This window comes from Dendrobates tinctorius, unplaced genomic scaffold (genome assembly GCF_039654945.1).
Source record: "Dendrobates tinctorius isolate UK_male_01 unplaced genomic scaffold, ASM3965494v1 ptg000150l, whole genome shotgun sequence".
Lineage (NCBI taxonomy): Eukaryota > Metazoa > Chordata > Amphibia > Anura > Dendrobatidae > Dendrobates > Dendrobates tinctorius.
The window spans coordinates 11,499,098-11,526,065 of NW_027361817.1; the positions used below are offsets into that span (position 1 = coordinate 11,499,098).

General features: G+C 43.2%; 1 protein-coding gene across 3 annotated transcripts in view; it reads right to left on the reverse strand.

The window, feature by feature from the left end:
• HECW2 (HECT, C2 and WW domain containing E3 ubiquitin protein ligase 2) overlaps positions 1 to 26,968 on the reverse strand; it is a 395,637-nt gene that overhangs the window by 105,698 nt on the left and 262,971 nt on the right. For all 3 annotated transcript variants that reach the window (XM_073546703.1, XM_073546704.1, XM_073546705.1), the window contains exons 10-13: positions 24,399 to 25,691; positions 18,002 to 18,097; positions 15,915 to 16,065; positions 8,382 to 8,491 (exon numbers count right to left, since the gene is read on the reverse strand). In XM_073546703.1, coding sequence (XP_073402804.1) covers positions 8,382 to 8,491; positions 15,915 to 16,065; positions 18,002 to 18,097; positions 24,399 to 25,691 — 1,650 coding nt within the window. The remainder of the gene's footprint in view (positions 1 to 8,381; positions 8,492 to 15,914; positions 16,066 to 18,001; positions 18,098 to 24,398; positions 25,692 to 26,968) is intronic.

A 26,968-nucleotide genomic window follows, 5' to 3' on the forward strand; every position in this document is an offset into this window, starting at 1 on the left:
TGTTTGAAGATTGCTTTTTCCAGGTGGCATGTTTCAGCTCTTTCCAAAGATGCTCAATAGGATTTAGGTCAGGGCTCATAGAAGGCCACTTCAGAATAGTCCAATGTTTTTCCAGCTCAGCACGCCCCTGCATCAGACTGGACAACTGAGCTGTCAATCACTGCACAGACAGCAGAGCACGCCCCTGCATCAGACTGGACAACTGAGCTGTCAATCACTGCACAGACAGCAGAGCACGCCCCTGCACCAGACTGGACAACTGAGCTGTCAATCACTGCACAGACAGCAGAGCACGCCCCTGCATCAGACTGGACAACTGAGCTGTCAATCACTGCACAGACAGCAGAGCACGCCCCTGCATCAGACTGGACAACTGAGCTGTCAATCACTGCACAGACAGCAGAGCACGCCCCTGCATCAGACTGGACAACTGAGCTGTCAATCACTGCACAGACAGCAGAGCACGCCCCTGCACCAGACTGGACAACTGAGCTGTCAATCACTGCACAGACAGCAGAGCACGCCCCTGCATCAGACTGGACAACTGAGCTGTCAATCACTGCACAGACAGCAGAGCACGCCCCTGCATCAGACTGGACAACTGAGCTGTCAATCACTGCACAGACAGCAGAGCACGCCCCTGCATCAGACTGGACAACTGAGCTGTCAATCACTGCACAGACAGCAGAGCACGCCCCTGCACCAGACTGGACAACTGAGCTGTCAATCACTGCACAGACAGCAGAGCACGCCCCTGCACCAGACTGGACAACTGAGCTGTCAATCACTGCACAGACAGCAGAGCACGCCCCTGCATCAGACTGGACAACTGAGCTGTCAATCACTGCACAGACAGCAGAGCACGCCCCTGCATCAGACTGGACAACTGAGCTGTCAATCACTGCACAGACAGCAGAGCACGCCCCTGCACCAGACTGGACAACTGAGCTGTCAATCACTGCACAGACAGCAGAGCACGCCCCTGCACCAGACAGGACAACTGAGCTGTCAATCACTGCACAGACAGCAGAGCACGCCCCTGCACCAGACAGGACAACTGAGCTGTCAATCACTGCACAGACAGCAGAGCACGTCCCTGCACCAGACAGGACAACTGAGCTGTCAGTCACTGCACAGACAGCAGAGCACGCCCCTGCACCAGACAGGACAACTGAGCTGTCAGTCACTGCACAGACAGCAGAGCACGCCCCTGCACCAGACAGGACAACTGAGCTGTCAATCACTGCACTGAGCTAGCACTGAGGGGAGGAATTGTTACACATATATTGTAAAAAAAACCCAAAAATGATACCATTTAAAACTGCAGCCTTCAAATTATTCAAAACTACTGTCAGAAAATTAGTTAACCCTTCAGATGCTACACAGAAATCAGCATCAAGTGGAGTTAAAAAATGAAAAATATTGGTTCTTCCCTAATTCTTTTTCATTTTTACAAGGTTTAATAGAGAAAATAGACACCACCATTTGTTACATAATGTTTCCCAAATGTGGCAGCACCAATCTAGTGATTGAAAATTACAGTTTGACCAAATAGTGGCGTTTGATTTTTGGAAAAGAAATTTACCTGCAATAGACTGTGGATACCATATCTCATTTGAAGTGTCCCTGGCATGCCACAACAGTAGAAACCCCCCATGAGTGACCACATTTGGAAAACGAAACCGGCCCAAAGGAATTAATCTACGGGTGAGCCTTTATAACCTTTATAACCCACAGGTGCGTCTCAAAATATTATAAGAGTGGCAAAAAAAAAGTTAAGCTAAAATGGTGCTTTAGCCTAAACTATTTAATTTTCACAAAGTGTACTAGGAAAAAGCAGACCCCTCAATTTGTTATGCAATTTCTGTCGAATGCAGTAATACCCCATCTGGACACTACTGTTTGGGCACATGGGGGAAGGAGCACTACTTGGTTTTTGGAGTGCATATTTTGTTGGAATAGATTGTGAGGGCCATGCGTAGTGCCCTTAAGAGGTGACAAACGTAAAAAACAAACAAAAAGTGGCCCATATTACAAACTACACCCTTTAAGGAATTCATCTAGGAGAGAAGTATTTTGAATTCACATGTGCTTCACTGAATACTATAGCATTGACCACAGAAACAAAAGATTACATTTTTATCAATAAAATGTTTTATCAGCTGCAAACTTTTCAATTTGAAAAAAGGTAATATGTGAAAAAGAACCCCACCTACGTGGATGAGCACTCTTGGCAGGCCACACAGCAGGATGTAGCAGGAAGAAGGGTTATTTGGCTTTTGGAACATAGATTTTACTGCAATAGTTTGTGAAGCCAAAAGAGTAGAAAACGCCCAATAGTGAAAATAAAACCTTATTCTGAATTCATCAAGGGGCGTGCAGGCCTATTTTGGCCCCACAGGTGTTTTCCAGAAAAGAAAACAAGCACTTGGTGTTGCAGAGTGAAAATTGCAAATATGCCAGCTCTGTAATTGGGAGGGCAGATTTTTTATTTTTCTTTCACCATTCACCATGTAGTAAAAATTGATAAAGCGACTTTATTCTTGGAGTATGATTACAACGATACCAGATTTAGATTGTTTTTTAAGGTTATGGAACTTTTACACAAAAACAATTATAATGTTTTGGCCGCAAATTTTCAGAGAGCTATAACTTATTAATGTTTATGCTGACAAAGCCGTTGGAGGGCTTGTACTGTGTGGGATGAGTTTTCAGTGACAATTAGTTTTTTTACATACGACTTTTGGATCACTTTTTATTCTATTTTTTGTGTCAGTATGATGAACATTTTTGACATGTTGTTTTTTTATTTATGGTGTTCACCATACCAGATAAATAATAAAACAGATTTAGAGCGATACCAATTATAAGTACTTTCTGTTGTTTATTTTTGTCTTAACAGAAAACTAAAAAAAAGGAAAAAGTGTATACATTACTATTTAAGTGATGGCAATTTATTTGATTGTGGTGTCCTATTAGACTGTACCCCAGCTTTTGCCCTAGTATTTCAGGCTATACAGAAGTCTTTTCATATCCTGTTTTTACATAAAAGCTGCATTTTTAATGGCAAAACATTTGTGTGTGTTTTGTTCTAACATTTTTTATGATTTTTTATTTGTTCCACTGCAGGACATGAACATTTCACACTTTGATCACTTTTCTGATACGTCTGTACTGCAGTGCACTAGACCTGTCAGTGTTGGGCTATGTTCACACATTCAGTATTTGGTCAGTATTTTACCTCAGTATGTGTAAGCCAAAACAAGGAGTGGGTGATCAATCCAAAAGTGGTGACGTGTTTCTATTATACAATTCCTCTCCTGGTTTTGGCTTATAAATACTGATGTAAAATACTGACCAAATACTGGCCCTACAATGAAACTTGACTTCGGTCACCGTAGCTGGCAATACTTGCTGTCGGGTTGCCATGAAAACCATTGTGTCATGGGGATGCTGATGGGGTTAAAGAGGAAGCACCCTGCCTCTGTTAACCATTTAGATTCTGCTGTTGATATAGATAGCTGCATCTAGAGGGTTAAACGGCCAATGTAGCTGGGGGTCAGCAATAATATACAGCTATCACCCACTGCAATTTTATCTGCCAGTCGAAGCTGTAGGCTTATTCCTTGGCACTAGATTTGAGCGACTTTGGTCGGATCGGGTTTCATGAAACAAAATTTGTTTCAAATGAAACTGGTCCGACTAGGGCAAAAAAAAAGTCGGAGTTTCGTCCGAAACCCGACGCCAATGCAAGTCAATGGGGAATAAAAATCGGCATTGAGTGGATGAATGTCTCTGGTGCTGTTCGGAGACGAAGGGAGCTCCGGGGACTATTCCTGAGATAAAGGCAGCGCCTCTCCTGGTCAATTTTGGCGCCAAATCGCCATCTTAAAGAAAGGAAGACAGCTACAAGTTCATGGTACTGCCGAATATAATGTATTGCTGCCACCCAGTGGCTAGTCTGGAAATTTCTGTTGCACACAGATTTTCTTGCAATTGAATCTAATAGAGAAAGGACTATGTGACCCTTGCTTTTCTTTTTCTCTCTATGTCCGAACCACTACTATTGTCTCTGGAACACATACCTTTTGACCAGCCACGTGATTTACCCTCATATTGAATGTAAAACAAAGCGATGTTATAAGTCCCTCTAAATCGCAATCTGCTGCCGATAAGCTCAAGACCTATGCCAGAGGCAACAATGTAACGACCGTGCAAAAATCCTCAAGGAGATCAATTCAGGAGGAGGTATCAATCTCTCAAGAATCAGAGTATATGGATACAGAGTCCACTCTAAAGCAGGTATCTGAAAAACTGTTAATTTCCATTCAAGCTAGTACGGCCTCACTGGCCGGGAAAATTGAAGAAATTAAAAGTGACCTGGGACTCCTCCGCAATGATATGTCTAATTTGGGAGAGAAGGTCTGGCAGGCGGAGGACAGAATCTCAAGTCTTGAGGACCAAACGGCGCCTCTAAATGAGCAGATCAGAATATTGGAACACAGTCTGGAGCTATGTGTACAAAAGCAAGATGATCTGGAAAATAGATCGAGGCGAAATAATATCCACATCATAGGATTGCCGGAGAGAGCTGAAGGGAACAATCCGAGTGATATTGTGGAAAAATCCGTGCTTAGTTTCCGGAAGCCACCTTCACTGCTGTGTACAGGGTGGAGAGGGCACATCGGGTGCCTGGGAGACCAAATCCACCAAGGGTGCCTCCAAGACCTCTGCTGGCCAGATTTCTCAATTGGAAAGACAGAGACTATATCCTACACTTGGCGCGGAAGGCCCAAGTAATAAAGTATGAAAATATTACTGTGATGTTTTTCCCAGATTTTTCGTCAGAAGCGAAGAGCTTCATTTACTTCAATCAAAAGGCGCGTGAGGAGGTCAAATGTAATTTATTCAATGGCGTACACAGCCAGGCTTAGAGTAGCAGATGAGGGAAGGGTCATTTTCCTTCAGAACCCGATAAGAGGCGGAGGAATGGATTTCTGGGAGAGAAAGACAACAGAAGTAACAACAGTAGTATATATTACTATGGTAAAACACTAATGTTTCTTGTATTACTTCTGCTCATACCTGGACTGGGTACTGCAATGGCTTATTACTAGCTGTTTATAGATTGATCTGCTAAACCTAATATGTTGGCTATTTTGTTGCTGTTACATACCCCCCTCCCCTTTTTCTTTTCTAGATAGGTTATGTGCTGGACACACTTAAGCTCCTGTCCATGGGGGGTTGACAGAAGAGTTGGTAATGGAGGAGTGGCGGGGCGTTCATCTTAGGGACGCTGGTGTCGCTCTTCCTGGTCTGGGAACTCGGTTACCCTCAGGGTCAAGTAAAAACTGGGTGACTGGACCAATGATTCTGTGTCTGCCGTACTGGGAGGGGGAATTGGGGACCTTACCTTCAAGTATGTGATAGATCCGATATATATGTTATTGGTGGTTCGGATTGGTGGATGAGAGTATGAGAATTCTAGTTATGCCTGCACTTCAGTTTGAAGAAGTTCATGGGCATCCCTTTTTTTTTTTCATGACCATTATTAGTTAGCGTTTTTTCCTTTAATCAGGAATTTAGCTGGAAACAAACGCTGCATCTATACTCTATTATCCAGGAAAGATATGTATGTGATGGAGCTGACGGTAAAAGAAGTGATTATTATTTTGGATACAAATTTGTTTTGGAGTCTACATGGCATTACTTAAACTTCTTTCGTGGAACATAAGGGGACTGGGGACTGCTAGGAAACGGAATATGGTGTTTTCAGATACGTAAGACACAGGCGCAGATAATCTGCCTCCAAGAGACTCACCTAACACCACACACTATATCTAGAAAAATAAACCATGAATACAATGGCAGAGGCACGCCACACATACGTCCTACTCTTGGGGTGTGGTCATTATGATTCATAGATCCTTGCGGTGGTCGGCTCAAGTAGTGAAAAGAAATCCAGAAGGTAGATTTATCTTCATTTATGCATTCATAGATATGGTGCCTTAAGTGTTGCTTAATATTTATAACCCGCCACGAGCCAAAATGAATATACTCCAACAGGCTGTGATTTTTGTAGCACAATATCCTGAGGCTAAAATGGTATGCACTGGGGACTTTAATATGATTCTTAACACCCATTTAGATAGACTAAAGCGGGAGTCACACATAGCAATCTCGCTAGCGAGATCGCTGCCGAGTCACTACTTTTGTGACACAACAGCGATCTCACCAGCAAGATTGCTGTGTGTGACACTGACCAGCGACCGGCCCCCCTGCCGGTATCGCTAATCGCTGCAAGAAACCTCTGGACATATTTTTTGTCGCTCGTCTCTCGCTGGCCAGCACGCATTGCTGTGTGTGACAGGCTGGAGACCAGCGATCAGCTGTAAAAAATAATAAAAAAAATAAAAAATATTGTTATTCTCACTTTTTGACGTCCCGCGCAGCATTCCCGCCTCTCTCCACGCTCCCTGTCCCAGTGATCCTTTGTACGAATGACCGCGAGACGTCTGGCTGCCGCGAGACCGTGACATTCTCGCGGTCATTCTCGCAAAGGATTACTGGGACCGGAGCGTGGAGAGAGGCGGGAATGCTGCGAGGGACGTCGGAAGGTGAGAATAACAATTTTTTTAATCTTAATTCTATTGTTTTACAGGGATATGGCATCAGCGCTAACGAACACAGCAATGCCGCGCGCTCGGTGTCGCTGTGCTGATCGCTAGTGAAGCTGTCTGATTGACAGCTCACCAGCGATCACATAGCGACTTACCAGCGATCATGACACGTTGATATCGTTGTCGGGATCGCTGGTAAGTCGCTATGTGTGACTCCAGCTTAAGTGCTACAGGTTCTAGGTCTGTTAACCAAGACACTACTATGATGGAGGCTTTCATAACGGAGATGGGATGGGTGGATTTGTGGAGGCAACATCATCCCTTTAAGAAAGAATTTTCCTGCTTCACGCCGGCTGCCCGCTGTTTATCCAGAACTGATCACGCATTTGGAAATAATGCTATATTATCGGATTTAAGTGAAATTGAGTACCTCCTCAGGGCAATATCTGATCATGCTTCACTAGTGATGTGCTTCTGTTTGGGTGGCCCTGATAGACCCAAGAGATTCCGCATTCACCCATTTTGGCTTTCCCTCATAGAACAAGATAGAATAACGGACCAGCTGGAGGTGTTTATAACGGACCACTGTGACTTCCCTGATAGATTAATGGTGTGGGATACACTCAAAGCATATCTGAGGGGTTGTGTTAGAGCCATAATCTCATATATTAAAAGAGAATCCTGTATGAGGGAGCAAATGCTTGCTGAGGAGTGTAAACCCTTGGAGGGTGAATATATCAATAACGCCTCTGATGATTCCTTGCATAGATGGCTTGGGAAGGGGAGGGGATATCTGTTGCATTTGCAGGAAAAGGCCCAGAGAAAACTTTTTTTCTCTAAACAGACGTACTTTGAATTGGGAAACCAATCGAATAAATTCCTAGCATATATAGTCTAGCCATTAGTACTAAGGAGGGAACCCCACTACTTAAATCTGACCAAATAGCAAATAGATATGAAGAATATTTTAAAGATCTATATGATTCACAACTGAATCATACTATAGAAGAAATTGATGAATATTTAGACCATATAGTATTCCCACACTGTCAGAGGAGGATCGGTTGTTTTTGGATAGAGATATCATGCTGGAGGAGATTCGGGGAGCAGCTACGTCTCTCTCTAATGGAAAAACCCCAGGCCCTGACGGAATGCCCATAGAACTCTATAAAGATATAATGATCAGATAGGTCCGGTTTTGTTGCAGACCCTTTCCAAGGCATTGGCTGGGCACTCTCTCCCCCAATCTTTTTATGATGCCACTCTAGTGGTAATTCCAAAACCAGATAAACCTGCTGAGGAGTGTGGCTCTTACCGTCCAATATCTCTACTTAATACTGACTATAAAATACTCACCAAGCTTATCGCCAATAGGCTTAAAGCAGTAATTCTTAACATAATACAAGACTAATTCGGCTATATGCCAGGAAGATCCACCTCCTCTAATATTAGAAGGGTGCAGGTATTAATGCAAATAGGACACAAATATAAGAAACCTTGGGCGATAGCCTCTTTAGACACTGCAAAGGCTTTTGATTCAATGGAGTGGGATTTCTTGCACTGGTGCTTCGGAGAGCCGGTGGAGGACAGGAGCCCCTCATGTCTGAGTACTGTGTATGGAGCTATGACAGCAAGCTGACTGTCCGCACACCATTCAGCAGCACCAGCTCCACAACGCAATCTTCATTTGCATGGGATTGCACTGTGCTTTCAGAGTTTGTAAGATCTAATAATAATATGTTTAACAATTCTCTTACAGACCTGCATTTGAATGATGATAATCAACATCGTCCCCTGCTACTGCCCCCTCAACTGGATGTGGCACTTCCTCCGGCTGATCATTAGTCATTGTTCGTCGGATGCTTTGATACCTGGCATTGTAAAAACAAATTAAAGAAACAATGATTTAGCTGCACATACTTATGGCCAGCCAATATTTACATTTTCATTTCAGAAATACAAGCTAGTTACAATAAAATAATAATTAAAATATACACTGCTCAAAAAAATAAAGGGAACACTTAAACAACAGACTATAACTTCCAGTAAATCAAACTTCTGTGAAATCAAACTGTCCACTTAGGAAGTAACACTGATTGACAATCAATTTCACATGTTGTTGTGCAAATGGAATAGACAACAGATGGAAATTATTGGAAATTATCAAGACACCCTCAATAAAGGAGTGGTTCTGCAGGTGGGGACCACAGACCACATCTCAGTACCAATGCTTTCTGGCTGATGTTTTGGTCACTTTTGAATATAGGTTGCGCTTTCACACTCGTGCTAGCATGAGACGGACTCTACAACCCACACAAGTGGCTCAGGTAGTGCAGCTCATCCAGGATGGCACATCAATGCGAGCTGTAGCAAGAAGGTTTGCTGTGTCTGTCAGCGTAGTGTCCAGAGGCTGGAGGCGCTACCAGGAGACAGACCAGTACACCAGGAGATGTGGAGGGGACCGTAGGAGGGCAACAACCCAGCAGCAGGACCGTTACTTAAGCCTTTGTGCAAGGAGGAACAGGAGGAGCACTGCCAGAAGCCCTGCAAAATGATCTCCAACAGGCCACAAATGTGCATGTGTTCGCACAAACAGTTAGAAACCGACTCCATGAGGATGGTCAGAGTGCCCAACATCCACAGATGGAGGTTGATGCATTGATGTGCCATCCTGGATGAGCTGCACTACCTGAGCGACTTTTATGAAGAGGTACGTTCCGGACTGGACCAAGGAAATGCAGTGTTCATGGTGTACATGGACTTTTCAAAAGCTTTTGATATGGTGCCACACAAAAGGTTGATACATAAAATGAGAACAATGGGGATAGGGGAAAATATGTGTAAGTGGGTTAAGAGCTGGCTCAAGGATAGGACAGGGTCACGGTTAGCAATAGGGTACCGCAGGGAGCGGTGTTGGGCCTGCTTCTTATTAACGTATTTATTATTGACCTTGTAGGGGCATAGAGAGTAGAATTTCAATATTTGGAGATGACACTAAACTCCGCAGGGTAATCAATACAGAGGAGGACAATTTTATATTACATGTGGATTTCTGTAAACTGGAAATTTGGGCTGATAAATGGCAAATGAGCTTTAATGGGGATAAATGTAAGGTCATGCACTTGGGTATAAAAAACAAGATGTATAATTATGTGCTTAATTGTAAAACACTGGGCAAAACTGTCACTGAAGAAGACCTGGGTGTATGGGTGGACGACAAACTCACATTTAGTGGCCAGTGTTAGGCAGCTGCTGCAAAGGCAAATAAAATAATGGGATGCATTAAAAAAGGCATAGATGCTCATGAGGAGAACTTAATTTTCCCTCTATATAAGTTTCCTTGATATTGTGTTGATCCAGGGAACTAGTCTGATTGCCGTATGTGGAGTTGGGAAGGAATTTTTTTCCACAATGTGAAGCTTACTGTTTGCCACATGGGTTTCTTTTGCCTTCCTCTGAATCAACATGTTAGGGCAAGTTAGGATAGGATATGGGTTGAACTAGATGGACTTAAAGTCTTCTTTCAACCTTAATAACTATGTTAATATATACTCCCTGTCCGCCGTAGTTCATTTAATACCGAGTGTCCCACGGCGATCTCACATGTAGAAAAGTCACATCCTGAGATGTGACTGCTCTACCCAGCCTCCGGCGATACACTCACAGGAGGTGATCGCTCCCGCAGTGTATCACTGCACTGCCGTGAGAGTTCACCAGAGTTCATCAGCTGATCATCTCCAGTTCTCACGCAGCGGTGAACTCTCACGGCAGTGCAGTGATACACTGCGGGAGGGATTACCTCCTGTCAGTGTATTGCCGGAGGACGGGTTGAGCAGTCACATCTCCCGACTGTTTTACACGTGAGATCGCCGTGGGACACTTGGTATTAAATGGACTATGTCGAACAGGATAGCATTATATGTTGGTTTAGGATTTTTTGATTGTTTGCAGGAGACGAGGGTGTCGGGGATTAGGCGTTCAGTAAGTATGGTAAATTAAGATTCAATAAAGGAGTCTCTGTGATTATTTCAAATAAAGGACTTTATTCTGGCTGTCTTTATTTGCCATGTGACTATAGAATTAGTAATGGATAGGTGTCTTATAGAGGCCTCTCCATTACTAACCTGTGGGTTTGATGTCACCTGACAATACAAAGGTGACATCAACCCCACAAATATGAACCCCACTTGCCACTGCTACAGGGCACGTGGGAAGAGCAAGGCTAAGTACCAGAATTGGTGCATCAATAAGATGCACCATTTCTGGGATGGCTGAGAGCTGATGTTTTTAGTCTGGAGGGTACCAATATCTATGGCCCCTTTCCAGGCTATTAATATCAGCCTGCAGCTGTCTGCCTAACCTTTGCTGGTTCGATTTTATAGGGTGACCCCATGTCAATTTTTTCTGGGGTTCCCCTGTAAACTAGCCAGTAAAGGCTAAGTAAACAGCTGTGAGCTGATATTAATAGCCTGGGAACCTTTATGGCTATTGGCTCCTTCCCAGAATATTAACATCAGCCCTCAGCTTTCCCTCTGCTGGTTCTGAAAATTATGCGGGAGCCCACTCAATTTTTTAAATTTTTTAAAAAACAAAACAGATATTGCGTGTCACGCACGCAGATTTCTGACAGTTGCAGTTTTGTTACAGCTTATGTAGGTTAATTATGTTAATGCTCCTACATAGGCTGGTGAGTGTGTGTCTGTGTGCGTTTTTATTTAACTCTTTATGTACCGTTTTATTAATGAAGGTATCTGGCTGACATCTGTTCATTACTAAAACTTGGGCTAGGTAATATATATTATTTATTTATATACAGTGGGGAAAAAAAGTATTTAGTCAGTCAGCAATAGTGCAAGTTCCACCACTTAAAAAGATGAGAGGCGTCTGTAATTTACATCATAGGTAGACCTCAACTATGGGAGACAAACTGAGAAAAAAAAATCCAGAAAATCACATTGTCTGTTTTTTTTTCATTTTATTTGCATATTATGGTGGAAAATAAGTATTTGGTCAGAAACAAAATTTCATCTCAATACTTTGTGATATATCCTTTGTTGGCAATGACAGAGGTCAAACGTTTTCTGTAAGTCTTCACAAGGTTGCCACACACTGTTGTTGGTATGTTGGCCCATTCCTCCATGCAGATCTCCTCTAGAGCAGTGATGTTTTTGGCTTTTCGCTTGGCAACGAGGACTTTCAACTCCCTCCAAAGGTTTTCTATAGGGTTGAGATCTGGAGACTGGCTAGGCCACTCCAGGACCTTGAAATGCTTCTTACGAAGCCACTCCTTCGTTGCCCTGGCGGTGTGCTTTGGATCATTGTCATGTTGAAAGACCCAGCCACGTTTCATCTTCAATGCCCTTGCTGATGGAAGGAGGTTTGCACTCAAAATCTCACGATACATGGCCCCATTCATTCTTTCATGTACCCGGATCAGTCGTCCTGGCCCCTTTGCAGAGAAACAGCCCCAAAGCATGATGTTTCCACCACCATGCTTTACAGTAGGTATGGCGTTTGATGGATGCAACTCAGTATTCTTTTTCCTCCAAACACGACAAGTTGTGTTTCTACCAAACAGTTCCAGTTTGGTTTCATCAGACCATAGGACATTCTCCCAAAACTCCTCTGGATCATCCAAATGCTCTCTAGCAAACTTCAGACGGGCCCGGACATGTACAGGCTTAAGCAGTGGGACACGTCTGGCACTGCAGGATCTGAGTCCATGGTGGCGTAGTGTGTTACTTATGGTAGGCCTTGTTACATTGGTCCCAGCTCTCTGCAGTTCATTCACTAGGTCCCCCCGCGTGGTTCAGGGATTTTTGCTCACCGTTCTTGTGATCATTCTGACCCCACGGGGTGGGATTTTGCGTGGAGCACCAGATCGAGGGAGATTATCAGTGGTCTTGTATGTCTTCCATTTTCTAATTATTGCTCCCACAGTTGATTTCTTCACTCCAAGCTGGTTGGCTATTGCAGATTCAGTCTTCCCAGCCTGGTGCAGGGCTACAATTTTGTTTCTGGTGTCCTTTGACAGCTCTTTGGTCTTCACCATAGTGGAGTTTGGAGTCAGACTGTTTGAGGGTGTGCACAGGTGTCTTTTTATACTGATAACAAGTTTAAACAGGTGCCATTACTACAAGTAATGAGTGGAGGAAAGAGGAGACTCTTAAAGAAGAAGTTACAGGTCTGTGAGAGCCAGAAATCTTGATTGCTTGTTTCTGACCAAATACTTATTTTCCACCATAATATGCAAATAAAATGAAAAAAAAACAGACAATGTGATTTTCTGGATTTTTTTTTCTCAGTTTGTCTCCCATAGTTGAGGTCTACCTATGATGTAAATTACAGACGCCTCTCATCTTTTTAAGTGGTGGAACTTGCACTATTGCTGACTGACTAAATACTTTTTTTCCCCACTGTAGCACCATTGATTCCATGGTGCTGTACATAAGAAGGGGTTACATACAAATTACAGATATCACTTACAGTAAACAAACTTACAATGACAGACTGATACAGAGGGGAGAGAACCCTGCCCTTTTGGGCTTACATGCTACAGGATGGTGGGGAAGGAGACAGTAGGTCGATGGGCTGCAGCAGTTCCGGTGTTGGTTGAGGTGATATCTCCGGTAGTGGTGAGGAGGCAGCGGGGTCATTGCAGGCTGTAGGCTTTCTTGAAGAGGTGGGTTTTCAGGTTCCTCCTGAAGGATTCGAATGTGGTTGATGGTCGGACATGATGGGGCAAAGAATTCCAGAGGATAGGGGCTATTCGGGAGAAGTCTTGGAGGCGGTTGGGTGAGTAACGAATAAGTGTGGAGGAGAGAAGGAGGTCTTGGGATGACCGGAGATTACGTGAGGGAAGGTTTCGGGAGACTAGCTCAGAGACATATGGAGGAGACAGGTTATAGATGGCCTTGTAGGTCAGTATTAGTAATTTGAACTGGATACACTGAGGGAATGGAAGCCAATTAAGAGATTTGCAGAGGGGAGAAGCGGAGGAGTAGCGAGGAGAGAGATGAATTGGTCGGGCAGCAGAGTTAAGGATGGACTGGAGAGGTGCGAGGGTGTTAGCAGGGAGACCACAGAAAAGAATGTTGCAGTAGTTGAGGCGGGAGATGATGAGGGCGTGCACAAGCATTTTAGTAGATTGAGGGTTGAGGAAAGGACGGATTCTGGAAATATTTTTGAGCTGGAGGCGACAGGAGGTAGAAAGAGCTTGGATGTGCGGTTTGAAGGACAGGGCAGAGTCAAGGGTTACTCCGAGGCAGCGGACTTCTGGTACTGGGGAAAGCGTGATGTCATTAATTGTGATAGATAAGTCAGGTAAGGAGGATCTGTGAGATCAAGGAAAGATGATGAGTTCAGATTTGTTCACATTGAGCTTGAGGAAGCGAGAGGAGAAGGAGTATATGGCTGATAGACACTCTGGGATTCTGGGCAGCAGAGAGGTGACGTCTGGGCCAGAGAGGTAGATCTGAGTGTCGTCAGCATAAAGGTGGTACTGGAATCCATGGGACTTTATGAGTTGACCCAGGCCAAGGGTATAAATTGAGAAGAGTAGGGGTCCTAGAACAGAGCTTTGGGGGACTCCAACAGAGAGACGGTGGGATGAGGAGGTAGTGTGGAAGTGGGAGACGCTGAATGTGCGGTTTGAAAGGTACGAGAAGATCCAGGATAGGGTGAGGTCTTTGATGCCAAAGGAGGAGAGGATCTGTAGTAGGAGGCAGTGGTCAACTGTGTTGAATGCAGAGGACAGGTCTAGAAGCAGGAGTATAGAGTATTGTCTGTTTGCTTTGGCTGTAAGTAGGTCGTTAGTAATTTTGGTCAGGGCGGTCTCAGTGGAGTGATGGGGGCGGAAACCAGATTGTAGATTGTCGAAGAGAAAGTTAGATGAGAGGTGGGAAGAAAGTTCAGCGTGGACGTGCAGCTCCAGTTTAAAAGTGAATGGGAGCAGTGATATTGGGCGATAGCTGGACATAGCGGTTGGGTCGAGGGTTGTTTTTTTAAGGATAGACGTGATTGTGGCATATTTAAAAGCAGAAGGGAAGGTACCAGACGTTAGCGATAGGTTGAAGAGGTGGGTTAGGGATGGGATAAGTGTGGTGGTGAGGTTGGGGAGGAGGTGGGATGGGATGGGGTCAAGAGCACAGGTTGTGAGGTGCGATTTGGAGAAGAGGCGATTAAGCTCCCCTTCAGTGATGTTGGAGAGGGAGGTTATGGGGTTTGGGCATTGGTCTGGTATACAAAGGGGTTGTGGTGGTTGAACGATGAAGACTTGCCTTGTTTGGTCGATCTTATTTTTGAAGTTTTGTGTTTGTAAATATTATAAACTTGAACATGGTATGTAATGATTAGTGATGAGCAAGTATACTCATTGCTCGGGTTTTACCGAGCATGCTCGGGTGTTGTCCGAGTATTTGGGCATACTCTGAGATTTAGTTTCTTTCGACACAGCTGCATGATTTGCGGCTGCTGGACAGCCTGAATACATGTTGAGATTCCCTAACAGACATTCCTCACATGTATTCAGGCTGTCCAGCAGCCACAAATCATGCAGCTGCGTTGACACAAACTAAATCTCCGAGCACGCCAAAATACTCGGACACCCAAGCAGGCTCGGGAAAACCCGAACAATGAGTATACTTGCTTATCACTAGTAACGATAATACAGTCTTCAATGGAGAATGAAAATGAATAGGTTAAACAAGGAAATTACATCACAATTTTTTTTTTTTAATATATCTTTATTTAGCTCTATGGATTTACAAAAATGCATGAAAAAACGCATATAAAATGCGTGTATTTTCCATTGCGTTTGTCTGCCAAGAGATGCAGAAACCTTGCCGAAATTTCTGCAAGTAAATACACAATGTGCACACATAGCCTTAAGCTATATTTAAGCTCTGCTTTTATGTCACTCATATGAGCTTCTGACTTCATCCTCTGCTGTACATCTTCTGAAGGCATTGGCAACCATAAACTTGCTTCCCTTCATATTAGTCTCCTGGGACCAAAGAGGAAGGTACTTGGGGTAAAGAAATCCAGCTGAGTAAGCAATTAGTTTGGAAATTGCATTCTGAGAAATCCACATATTGATTGTTACTATGTCTCATCAATCTCGGAGTGCCTGGGCTTCAATACTTATTCATATTCTGACCGCTTGTGAACCAGGAGATGAGGTATGAAATTCTGTAATGTTCCCTTAGCTACATATGGAAAATGTAGATAGAATAAAACCCTAAAACCCAACAAATGCTAATGGTTATCTGATTACACTGCACAGCACCATCTCACCGTCTATTGAGCTGCTCCATTTGTTGGATAGAGTTTGATCTCTGTAAAATCTGTGGGGCTGGAGGAGCTGTAGGACGCTGCCATGTGGTTGTACGATTTACATGATCCACATAAAATATTCTACCGTGACTGTCGATTCTTGCTTCCCAATCTGAAATGGAAATCATACAAATTACATGTGAAAGCAGTTTTGCAGTAAAACCCATAAATGTATTTTTATTGCAGGTCAGACGTAGGACAATAAGCAAGTCATTAACACAAGAACTCAATTATGGATAGTCTCAGTATATGAAAGGGATGTCCAGGGTTACTGCAAAAAGGTTGCTTTTTTTAATCAGGAATAGAGCGATGACATCAGGTCAGACCTTTGTCCTTGGAGAACTTGGACTCAAGCACTTAATTGGCCACACCTCTGCTCAGGTATTGAAGCTCCTTTCCATTTAAAGAGGATCTCTCATGCCAAACATGTACAGTATATCCACCAGTTTGCTAGGCAGTTTTCACGCTAGAGAATGAAAGAGAGAGCTGCGCTTATGTAGCCACATCTCCATTCCCGGCAGCACAAGGCTCTCAACGTAGGTGCAAGTCCAAGGTGGGATCTGCAATTGTCATAGCTTATGAATATGAGAATACCATTTTATGTGAATGAATCTGAACTGTAACTTCAGACATGTCCTGTAGACAGATGCGGCAATGTCTTTAACCCTGGACAACACCTTTACATGTAAGACATCTGTCTGCTTTTTAAAGACCTGTCTCTTGTTCTAAAAATTAACTTTTAAAAATACTAAGTAAAAATTCCTCTAACCCCCCCCTTATTTTACTTTTTTTTCCCTGATTTGCACTGCCTTGCTTCATTGCATTTACATTTGTTTCTCCTTGAGCACACTATGTGAAGTTTCTGCCTCCAGACCAACTGGGCGTTTCTTCAGAGTCTTCTCTCGGCATGTGCTCTCACCTTTTCATTCCAGATGTTGCCAATCACAGCTCTGACGCTGATCTGGCAGTATCAAGCTGTGATTGGCAACATGTAGAAGGGTGGTGTGAAATGCATGATCCCACAGAAGAAACACTCACATACTGCGCTCCAAAGGCAACAAATGTGAATATCTTTGCAGTGGACCATCACAGCAAAAAGAGTGTCAGGATCAGGCAAACCAGGGATTTTTACAAGGTGCTTACCTCAGTATTTTTGGGCAAGTGGCATCTAGTCTTTAAAGGGGTTGTCCACAACTAGGACAACACCTTCTCATTCCCCATGTTTGGCCCCGATAAAATAAAGTTTGTACTCACCTGCCATGTCAGCGCCGCTTCTGCGGTGTCGGTACTCATGGTCCTGGGGCTCTCATGCGGTTGTATGACATGTGGTGCCTGGAGCCAAACCAGCCCTGGCGTCACTGTCTCTGCATTCTGTCAAATTGAGTATGCAGAGGAAGTCCGATCAGCTGCAGCCGACTTCCTCTTCATGCTCAATTTGTCTGAAGGCGGGACAGTAACGTGAGCGCCGATTGGGCGCCGAACACCACGGGTCATACAACTGCATGAGAGCCCCGGAATGTGAGTGCCAACCCGGCAGGAACGGTAACGCCATGGGAGGAGAGTATAAGCTTTTTTATTTTATCAGGGTCCAGAGTGGGGAATGAGAAGTGGTTGTCCTAGTAGTGGACAACCCCTTTTAATCTGCATTCTAATACCAGTTTTTCTGCCAGTCAGAGAGAGCCGAGTGGCTATCAACATGGCTGACATTACAGTTTACACAGTGATTACTTCTGTCAGACTTGCATATCGTGGATGCTTAATTGCATACTACTAAAACTGACAACATCAGGGCTAGCACACGCTGTCACATAGCTTTCCAGTGATAATTCGGTGATAAAACTGTAATGTCTTTTTTGGCAGGCGGATAGGAGATCTTGAAATATCATCCTGAAACAACTAGAATAACAAGAAGTGATGACAGGAGAAAATAAATAAATCTTGTAATAAAATACTGGAGGAGTTATGTGATGTAGTGTCTTTATAGTGCTAGTAATAGTAACAAAGCTAAAAAAAAAATAAAACGAAATTGAAAGAAAATAATATCTCACTAGGTGGTAAAGCTTCGTCTATTCTCTGGTATCTGCTGACGTCTTGTCGGACTGAAGGGAGTGACCGCAATGGTTGATGGCCATTCACTTGGGAACCTGTGGCATAACAGAACATTGAAAAGGATTTTCCACTAGGAAGTAAAAAGTCTACTTTTTTATAGGGATAAAACAATACTAATAATAACGTTTAGTATTTCATTTAAAAACAATGTTTCACCAATTTGAACATGTACATCATGGTAAATAGTGGCTGCAGAGCTGAATAAAACAGTTTTATCTCTTGCTTTCTCCTCTTTGTGCAGAGATAATAGTTTTTTAAATTTTAGATTAACCCCTTAGTGTTAGAGTCAATTACCTGGTAATCAATGAACAACCCAATTTTTACAATTCTGAACAGTGTCACTTTATGAGGTTATAGCTCTGGAATGCTTCAATGTAGCCCACCGAAGTTTTTCGTGACGTATTGTACTTCATGTTAGTGGTAACATTTCTTCGACATAACTTGCATTTATTTATGAAAAAAACGTAAATTTGGTAAAAATTCGGAAAATTTGCAATTTCCAAACTTTTTTGTACCCTTAGATCAGAGTCGTGTCACACAAAATAGTTAATAAATAACATTTTCCACATGTCAACTTTACATCAGCACAATTTTGGAACGTTAATTTCTTTTTGTTAGGACGTTATAAGGGTTAAAAGTTGACCAGCGATTTCTAATTTATACAACACAATTTACAAAACCAGTTTTTTTAGGAACCACCTCACATTTGAAGTGAGTTTGGGGGGGGTCAATATAACAGAAAATGCTCAAACGTGACACCATTCTAAAAACTGCACCCCTCAAGGTGTTCAAAACCACACTCAAGAAGTTTATTAACCCTTCAGGTGCTTCAGGAGAACTAAAGAAATGTGGAAGGAAAAAATGAACATTTTACTTTTTTCACAAAAACAATTACTTTGGAACCAAATTTTTTTATTTTCCCAAGGGTATCAGGAGAAAATGGACCACAAAATTTGTTGTGCAATTTCTTCTTCTACGCCGATAGTTGACAGTCTAATGAGTATGAGAGCCCCAGGGGAAATATTCATCTGGTAAGTCAGATCTTGGACTGCAGATCATATAGTCTCCTGGAGGTGAGCTGTAGCTAAACATGTCGCATTCATTGAGAGCACAGGAGCATTCGGCCGAACACAGGGGAGGGCCGGCCAAACAAGCTGATGGCACAACGATCAGCTCAGCCATTTGTTCGGCCAATGTGTACGAATGACTTAACACTCTGAAATGTGACTAAAGCCTGAAGACCACTCGTAATCAATTTTCTAATCACCTCTCCCACTCAGCCCCAATACAAGAGCTCATGAAGAACTGGGAGAGGCGAGTGAAATTGGCTGTTATCTATTCAATTAAAAAACAAACCGTTGTCCCCAAGTCGGCCCTTGCTTTTGTAGGGCTGATGCTCTACAGGTGTTTCTCACAAAATTAGAATATCAAAAAGTTAATTTATTCTAGTTCTTCAATACAAAAATTTAAAATCATATATTATATAGTCATTGCAAACAGAGTGATCTATTTAAAGTGTTTATTTCTGTTAATGCTGATGATTATGGCTTACAGCCAATGAAAACCCAAAAGTCATTATCTCAGTAAGTTAGAATAATTAACAAAAAACACCTGCAAAGGCTTCCTAAGCATTTAAAATGGTCCATTAGTGTGTTTCAGTAGCTCCACAATCATGGGGAAGACTGTTCACTTGACAGATGTCCAGAAGGCAGTCATTGACACACTCCACAAGGAGGGTAAGCCACAAACGGTCATTGCTAAAGAAGCTGACTGTTCACAGAGTGCTGTATCCAAGCATATTAATGAAAAGTTGAGTGGCAGGAAAACGTGTGGTAGAAAAAGATGCACAAGCAACTGGGATAACGACAGCCTTGAAAGGATTGTTAAGAAAAGGCCATTCAAAAATTTGGGGGAGATTCACACGGAGTGGACTGCTGCTGGAGTCATTGCTGCAAGAGTCACCACACACAGCCATGTCCAGGACATGGGCTACAAGTGTTACATTCCTTGTGTCAAGCCACTCATGACCAATTGACAAAGCCAGAAGCGTCTTACCTGGGCCAAGGAGAAAGAACTGGACTGTTGCTCAGTGGTCCAAGTTGTGGTTTTCAGATGAAAGTAAATTTTGCATTTCATTTGGAAATCAAAAACCCACAGTCTGGAGGAAGAGTGGAGAGGCCACAATCCAAGCTGCCTGAGGTCTAGAGTGATGTTTCCACAATCGGTGATGGTTTGGGGAGCCATGTCATCTGCTGGTGTAGGACCACTGTGTTTTATCAAGACCAAAGTCAGCGCAGCCGTCTACCAGGAAGTTTTAGAGCACTTCATGCTTCCCTGTGCCGACAAGCTTTTTGGAGATGGAAATTTAATTCTCCAGCAGGACTTGGCCCCTGTCCACACTGCCAAAAGTACCAATACCTGGTTTACAAACAACAGTATCACTGTGCTTGATTGGCCAGCAAACTCGCCTGACCTTAACCCCATAGAGAGTCTATAGGGTATTATCAAGAGGAAGATGAGACACCAGACCCAACAATGCAGACGAGCTGAAGGCTGCTATCAAAGCAAGCTTGGCTTCCATAACACCTCAGCAGTGCCACAGGCTGATCACCTCCATGCCACGTCGCATTGATGCAGTAATTGATGCCAAAGGAACCCCGACCAAGTACTGAGTGCATTCACTGAACATACATTTCAGTAGCCAACATTTTGGATTTTAAAATCATTTTTCAAGCTGGTGTTATAAAGAATTCTAATTTACTGAGATAATTACTTTTGGGTTTTCATTGGCTGCAAGCCATAATCATCAACATTTACAGAAATAAACACGTGAAATAGGTCACTCTGTAATGACTCTTTATATAATTGCCTTGTAATGTTTTCATTTCCTACCCTGTCCAGATGTCACCGTATCCCAGAATTCCAAGCGGAGGAAGTTCATCGACCGCCATACTGGGACACCCAAGTGATGGGTGTCTCAATATGGAAACTGCTGCTGGTACCAACCTATTGCACGCTACCACCAGTGGAACACCGTCGCACCACACACACTCACATTCACACTCTCACACTCACACCACTTCTTGCGTGATACCACCAGTGGAACACCGTCGCACTGCACCTCGAACGAAAGTTCATTTTAAAAATTGTCTGTGTCTGACTATGTACGGAGCATACCACGTCTCACTGACTGTTTTTAAACAATATTTTCCCTCACAAAATGTATCCTCTGCGATCTCCTGCTGTAATGTCAGTATTGTCTTTTGCTTCCTCCCCTGCCCAGTAGCTGTGGTATGTTCTGTACACGGTCAGACACGGGTGAGAGAGACAGAGGACAGGGGGGAAACAGCTCAAACGGGACAGCACATGAGGGAAGAACACAGCACAGGAAGGAGAGAGACAGCAGACAAGGGGGATAGCACATGGGGTAGACAGGTCAAAGAAGAGAGTACAGACGGGAGAAGTCAGCTGTTATTTTCTTTTACACGTTAAATTATGCTATTTGTCATGCAGCACAAATATAATATTAAAGGGAATCGGTCACCAGGCTTTTACCACCTAATCTGAAAACAGCATAATGTAGAGAAAGAGACCCTTGTTCCAGTGATGTGTCACTTACTGGGCTGCTTGCTGAAGTTTTGATAAAATCATTGTTTTATCAGCAGGAGGTTATCATTAGAGGACTAGTAACCCTGCTGCCATTTAGGCTGAGTTCACACGTGGCGTTTTTTTCGCGTTTCCGCGGCGGTTTTAACCGCGCGATTTTGCCGCCAAAATGCGAAAAATAAGCATCCCATGCATTCCTATGGGATTCCGCAATGCTGTGCTAATGCTGCGGTTTTTACCGCGGCGGAATCGCTTCGCGGTAAAAACCGCAGCATGCTCATTAATTTGCGGAATCGCGGCGATCCCGCACCTATAGGAATGCATTGTTCCGCTTATTTCCCGCATGTGGCTGTGCACACCATGCGGAAAGTAAGCAGAACAATTGCGGATGGTACCCATGGTCCGGAGGAGAGGAGACTGTCCTCCGGACCATGAGTACCATATCCCTGTAAAAAATAGAATTTAAAATAAAAAATATTGTTATTCTCACCCTCCGACGTCCCGCGCAGCCTTCCCGCTTCTCTCCACGCTCTCGTTCCCAGTAGTCCTTTACGAAAATGCTCGCGATGACGTCCCTTCTCGCGGGATCGCGAAGTCTCGCGGTCATTCGCGAGACGTCGTGATCCCGCGAGAACTGACGTCATCGCGGGCATTTTCGCAAAGGATTACTGGGAACGGATGCGCGGGACGTCGGAGGGTGAGAATAACACCGTTTTTTTTTTTTTTTTTTACATTCTATCTTTTACTACTGATGCCGCATAGGCGGCCTCAGTAGTAAAAAGTTGGTCACACTCGTCAAACACTATGTTTGACGAGTTTGACCAACCTGTCAATCAGTTCTCCAAGCGATGCTACAGATCGTTTGGAGAACGCTAGCATTTTGCAAGCTAATTACGCTTGCAAAATGCTAGTTTTTCCGCGGGAAAATCGCGGGAATTTAAAATGCGATTTTCCCGCGGTCTGGAATTCCGGAATTCTCGCGGTAATTTCCGCGAGAGTTCCGGTACGTGTGCACTTAGCCTTAGTCCTCCATATTCATGAGCTGTGTATAACTTCAGAAAGCTGCCAATCAGTGGTGTTGGCAAGTTATTCAGAAAGCTGCCAATCAGTGGTGTTGGCAAGTTATACAGAGCAAGACATCATACAACCGCTAGTTCTGCAGCAGACCTGTATCAAAATAAGAGAAAGCAACCCAGTAAGTGATATATTGCATCAGGGTCTCTCCCAATACAGTATACTGATATCACATGTGATAGCAAAATGCTGGTGACAGATTCCCTGTAACTTTATTCTGTGGATCACTATGAATATTGGGATACCAATTTCATACAATTTTGCTGATGTTTTATCATCTTGTACAATAATTACACACTTGGGGGGAAAAAAAAAAAATCACCTGTTTTTAGGCCGCCATATTTTGAGAGCTTGTTTTTAGTGAGACAAACTGTAGTTTTCATTGGTAAAATGTTTTGGAGCATGACTTTTTGATCACTTTTTATTACATTCATTTGAGGCAAAAAGTAGCAAAAAAAAAAAAAAAAAACAATTTATTTATTTTACTCACTTATATAGCGCCATTAATTCCACAGCGCTTTACAGACATTATCGGTAATTCTACATTTATTTTATTAATTTTAGGCACCATTCACTATTACCAGTAGGTATAGTTGACACTCTATTCTGCTGGTCAATACAATAATGACAATACAAAGTTTATATACATTTTTTGCGTTCTGCCACTTTTGTGAAGAAAACAAAAAACTTTTATTTTTTTTAAATAAATTGTTTTTATTTTGGACAGCGTATTATTATAAGGATAATTATGAACAAAAAACAGTAGATCTAAAATTGTTTTTTAATTCTATTTTTATGGACTTCACCGTGCAGTTAACTTTATTCTGCAAGTCATTAAAATTACGATAGCGCCCAATTTACACAGTTTTTTTTATGTTTTACTGATTTTCCACAGGAAAATCACTTTTTCGGCATTTGAGATATTAGTGATTTTTTTTTATTACTTTTTATTTATTTGTTATGAAGCGAGATGACCAGAAACAGCAATTCCTGCAAGGTTTCAGATTTTTTGTTATGGCATTCAAGATGTACAATAAGTGATAATATACTTTATAGTAGGGTTCATTATGAACACGTTTGTGTTTTTTTTCAAACTGGGATTTATATATATATTTTTTTACACTAAATATATTTTTTTTACAGTAAAAAAAAGAAAAAGAAATGTTTCTTACAATATTTACTAGTCCCACAAAGGTATTATGATTCTTTGATCCCATTGATAATAGACTGTGTAATCTATGCATTATCTAACCTGTCAGTGCTTTACTTACAGCCTATCTGACCCCACCTCTCTCGGGATCTGCTGGGTTGAAATTTATGGCAGGCACGGAGGCAATTTTTAGGCCTTCTTGTTGCCATGGCGCCCCATTGGCACCTTGTAATCGTTCTGTGGGGGTGACGATAGTCTGACAGAGGGAGCGTTCTCCCTCTGTCATACTCTTCACATGCTGCTGTCACTAGTGACTGTGACATTCAAGGGGTTAACGTGCTGGGATCACAGCTATGTGTGGTCACAATACACGCAAGAGATTAGTTGTGTACTGCAGCCGGCTTCTGCGGCACTCGGGACGGGCACACTTATAATTTAATGTGATGGATAGTTTACATTATTTCACACCATTATTAGTTGCAATATGTCATTTCCAAATGCCTTACCTGCTGTGGCACCTTCACTTGGCAAAGTACTCTGTAAAATATCCCTTGATGCTGCCTGTGCTCCACCGGATTCCTCATCGTGAGTGTGTTGCCTACTGGAAGCAGCAGTTTGTATGTTCCTTCTCTGCCAAATTTCCTCTGCTCCATCTCCTTCACAGGACACGTCTGCTCCATTTTGATCTCCATCTTGGTTTCTGTTGTTGCTCACAGTTGGAAGGGAACAAGGGTTGCATAGGGAAGCCGGCACCTCTAAATCATTGGAAGGCCCACAATCGAATACAGATGCCCCACATCCCTCAAAATTCGCGTGAAGTGCAGGGCTCTCTGAACTGTCTATGGATGAAGAACATGTACTTTGTGTAAAACTTCCAGAAGAAACGTTAAAATCAAAAATAACACCTCTCCCCTCATTAGTTGTCCTTCCATAAACCACACCACTAGCTTCACAGGCAGTTTGTACATTATTTGATCCATGGGCTCCCATTTCAGACTCTACCTGTGAAGGTGTACATAACATGGGTTCAGACACATCTGAGTCACTTGTCCTGGCTTCAGTCGTGTCAGGCACCTCACCATTTACATGTGAGGATTCCTGTATTCCCTCACAAATGCACAATGCAGTGTCTGTGTTCTCCTCAGCACTGACACTCTCCATCTCCTCTCCAACCGCTCCCACCATTGCATGTCCTGTATGTGAAGGCTGAGCGTTACCTCCTGAGATGGTAGATGTCTGTGAATTCCCTTGTGCATTTCCATTATTGCCATGCTCTTCTTGACTTGAAGCATTGACACAACCGTCATGGTTTGCATTAGGACTACAGATAAAGACCAGCCCACCTTCTTCTAGTAATGGAGAACGGCACATGATGTCTTGCAGAAATTCATGATCCTCTTCATCTGAATCAATGTGAAGCATTGCATTGAGTCTTGTATCAGTCGGAAAACTGCTCCTGAGCTTTGGTGAAGCTCCACGTGGACGATCACACGGGACAGTGGCACAAGGTTTATTATTGTTATTCTGTTCAAGCGCATCAAGGTAATCATTGAGAGAGTCCTGACGACTTCGAATAGGTGATGTCCGTGAAGAAGAGCTAGCTGCCTCATTACAGTTCACCTCAATAGTGATGCCTGATCTTACCCCATCTAGTAAAGAATCTGCATGAAGAGGGCCATTGGAATAAGAAGAGGGTGAATCATGACCTGCAGGACTATCTTCATCATCAGAAGGTGTACCAAGATCTCCATTAATATTGTTGGCTGCAAACAGAGTGCCGACTGCCTCAGGAGAAGCATCTATGGGAAAATATTGAAAATTAAGTACTACAAATATAACATATGAAATAAGCTTATTTCCGTCACCACATGTTTCGTGCTTATTATTAAGGGGGCACTCAAGAGAGATAAAAATGGATTTGCATGGACATACCTTCATGAATTATAACGGTGCCATCCATAGTGCTGTTTCTAGTCATCGTACTATCTGCTATACACTGATGCTGGAGCTGCTGCTCTTCTCTTCAGGATGGTAAATGACAGCTCAGGGGGCATGGACTGCTCCTGGCTTCCAGGACAAGCTAGAACCCAGATATCACCTCCTTCCATTCAGTATGAGATTAGGGGGCATGACCAGCCCTTGCCAACCTATATGACCTGTGTATTTTGGCTTTATGTTGCCTTCCTAAGCCCACCCCACTATTCCCCTCTGCACTATGGGATCTATGACTGCCAATTCACAGCTTCTTTGAGACAGTCATAGCGTCAGAATAAAGGTGTGCCAATATAGGCTGAGATCAGATGTATGAGCTATGACTGTGTACAATGTGTACTGTTGTGTGTCCGGTATGGAGCAGAGGCAGTATGCTGGCAGGACATAATGCACTGCCATGGCTTTATTCTGCACTGCCTGGTCTCCATCTGCTGTATTTCACATCTTGACTGTGACAACAGATGGAAACATAGGGGAGACCGGGAAGTGATTAGGATGTTCTCCTCAGGCTGGGGAGACATAGGTAAATCTGGAGTGATAAAGTTGTAAAAAGCAGGAAAACACCAAATTAATGTGGGGGAGGGAGAACAATGCTGGGGGAGGGGATATTGACTATGACAGGGTATAGTGTGTACTGAAATGCTCTGCAGCCTCTGCTCCATGCTTGAAACATGAGGGTACACACTATTTATACACTGTCATACCTGTACAGCAGCCAAGCCTGTATGTGCACACCTTCTCTGAGACATGTCCGGGAGCATGGAGGAACACTATGACTGCCACAGAGAAGGTGAGAATTAGCAATCAGAGATCTCACGTGGAAGGGGGTTAGGGCACACAAAACAAAACTAGAATACAAAGGACCTGTAGTTTGGCATGGGCTAGCCCCTGATGTCAGACTGAATAGAATGAGGTGAAATCAGGGGGTGTCTGCTAATAGAAGCCAAGAGCAGTCCAAGTCCTCTGATCTGTGAGGAATGAATCCAAAGGGTGGAGGAGCAGTAAGGAGCCTCCAGCTAATTAGCAGATGCTGTAATGATTGGAAACAGCCCAATGGGTGACAGCTTTATAATTTATGAAGGTA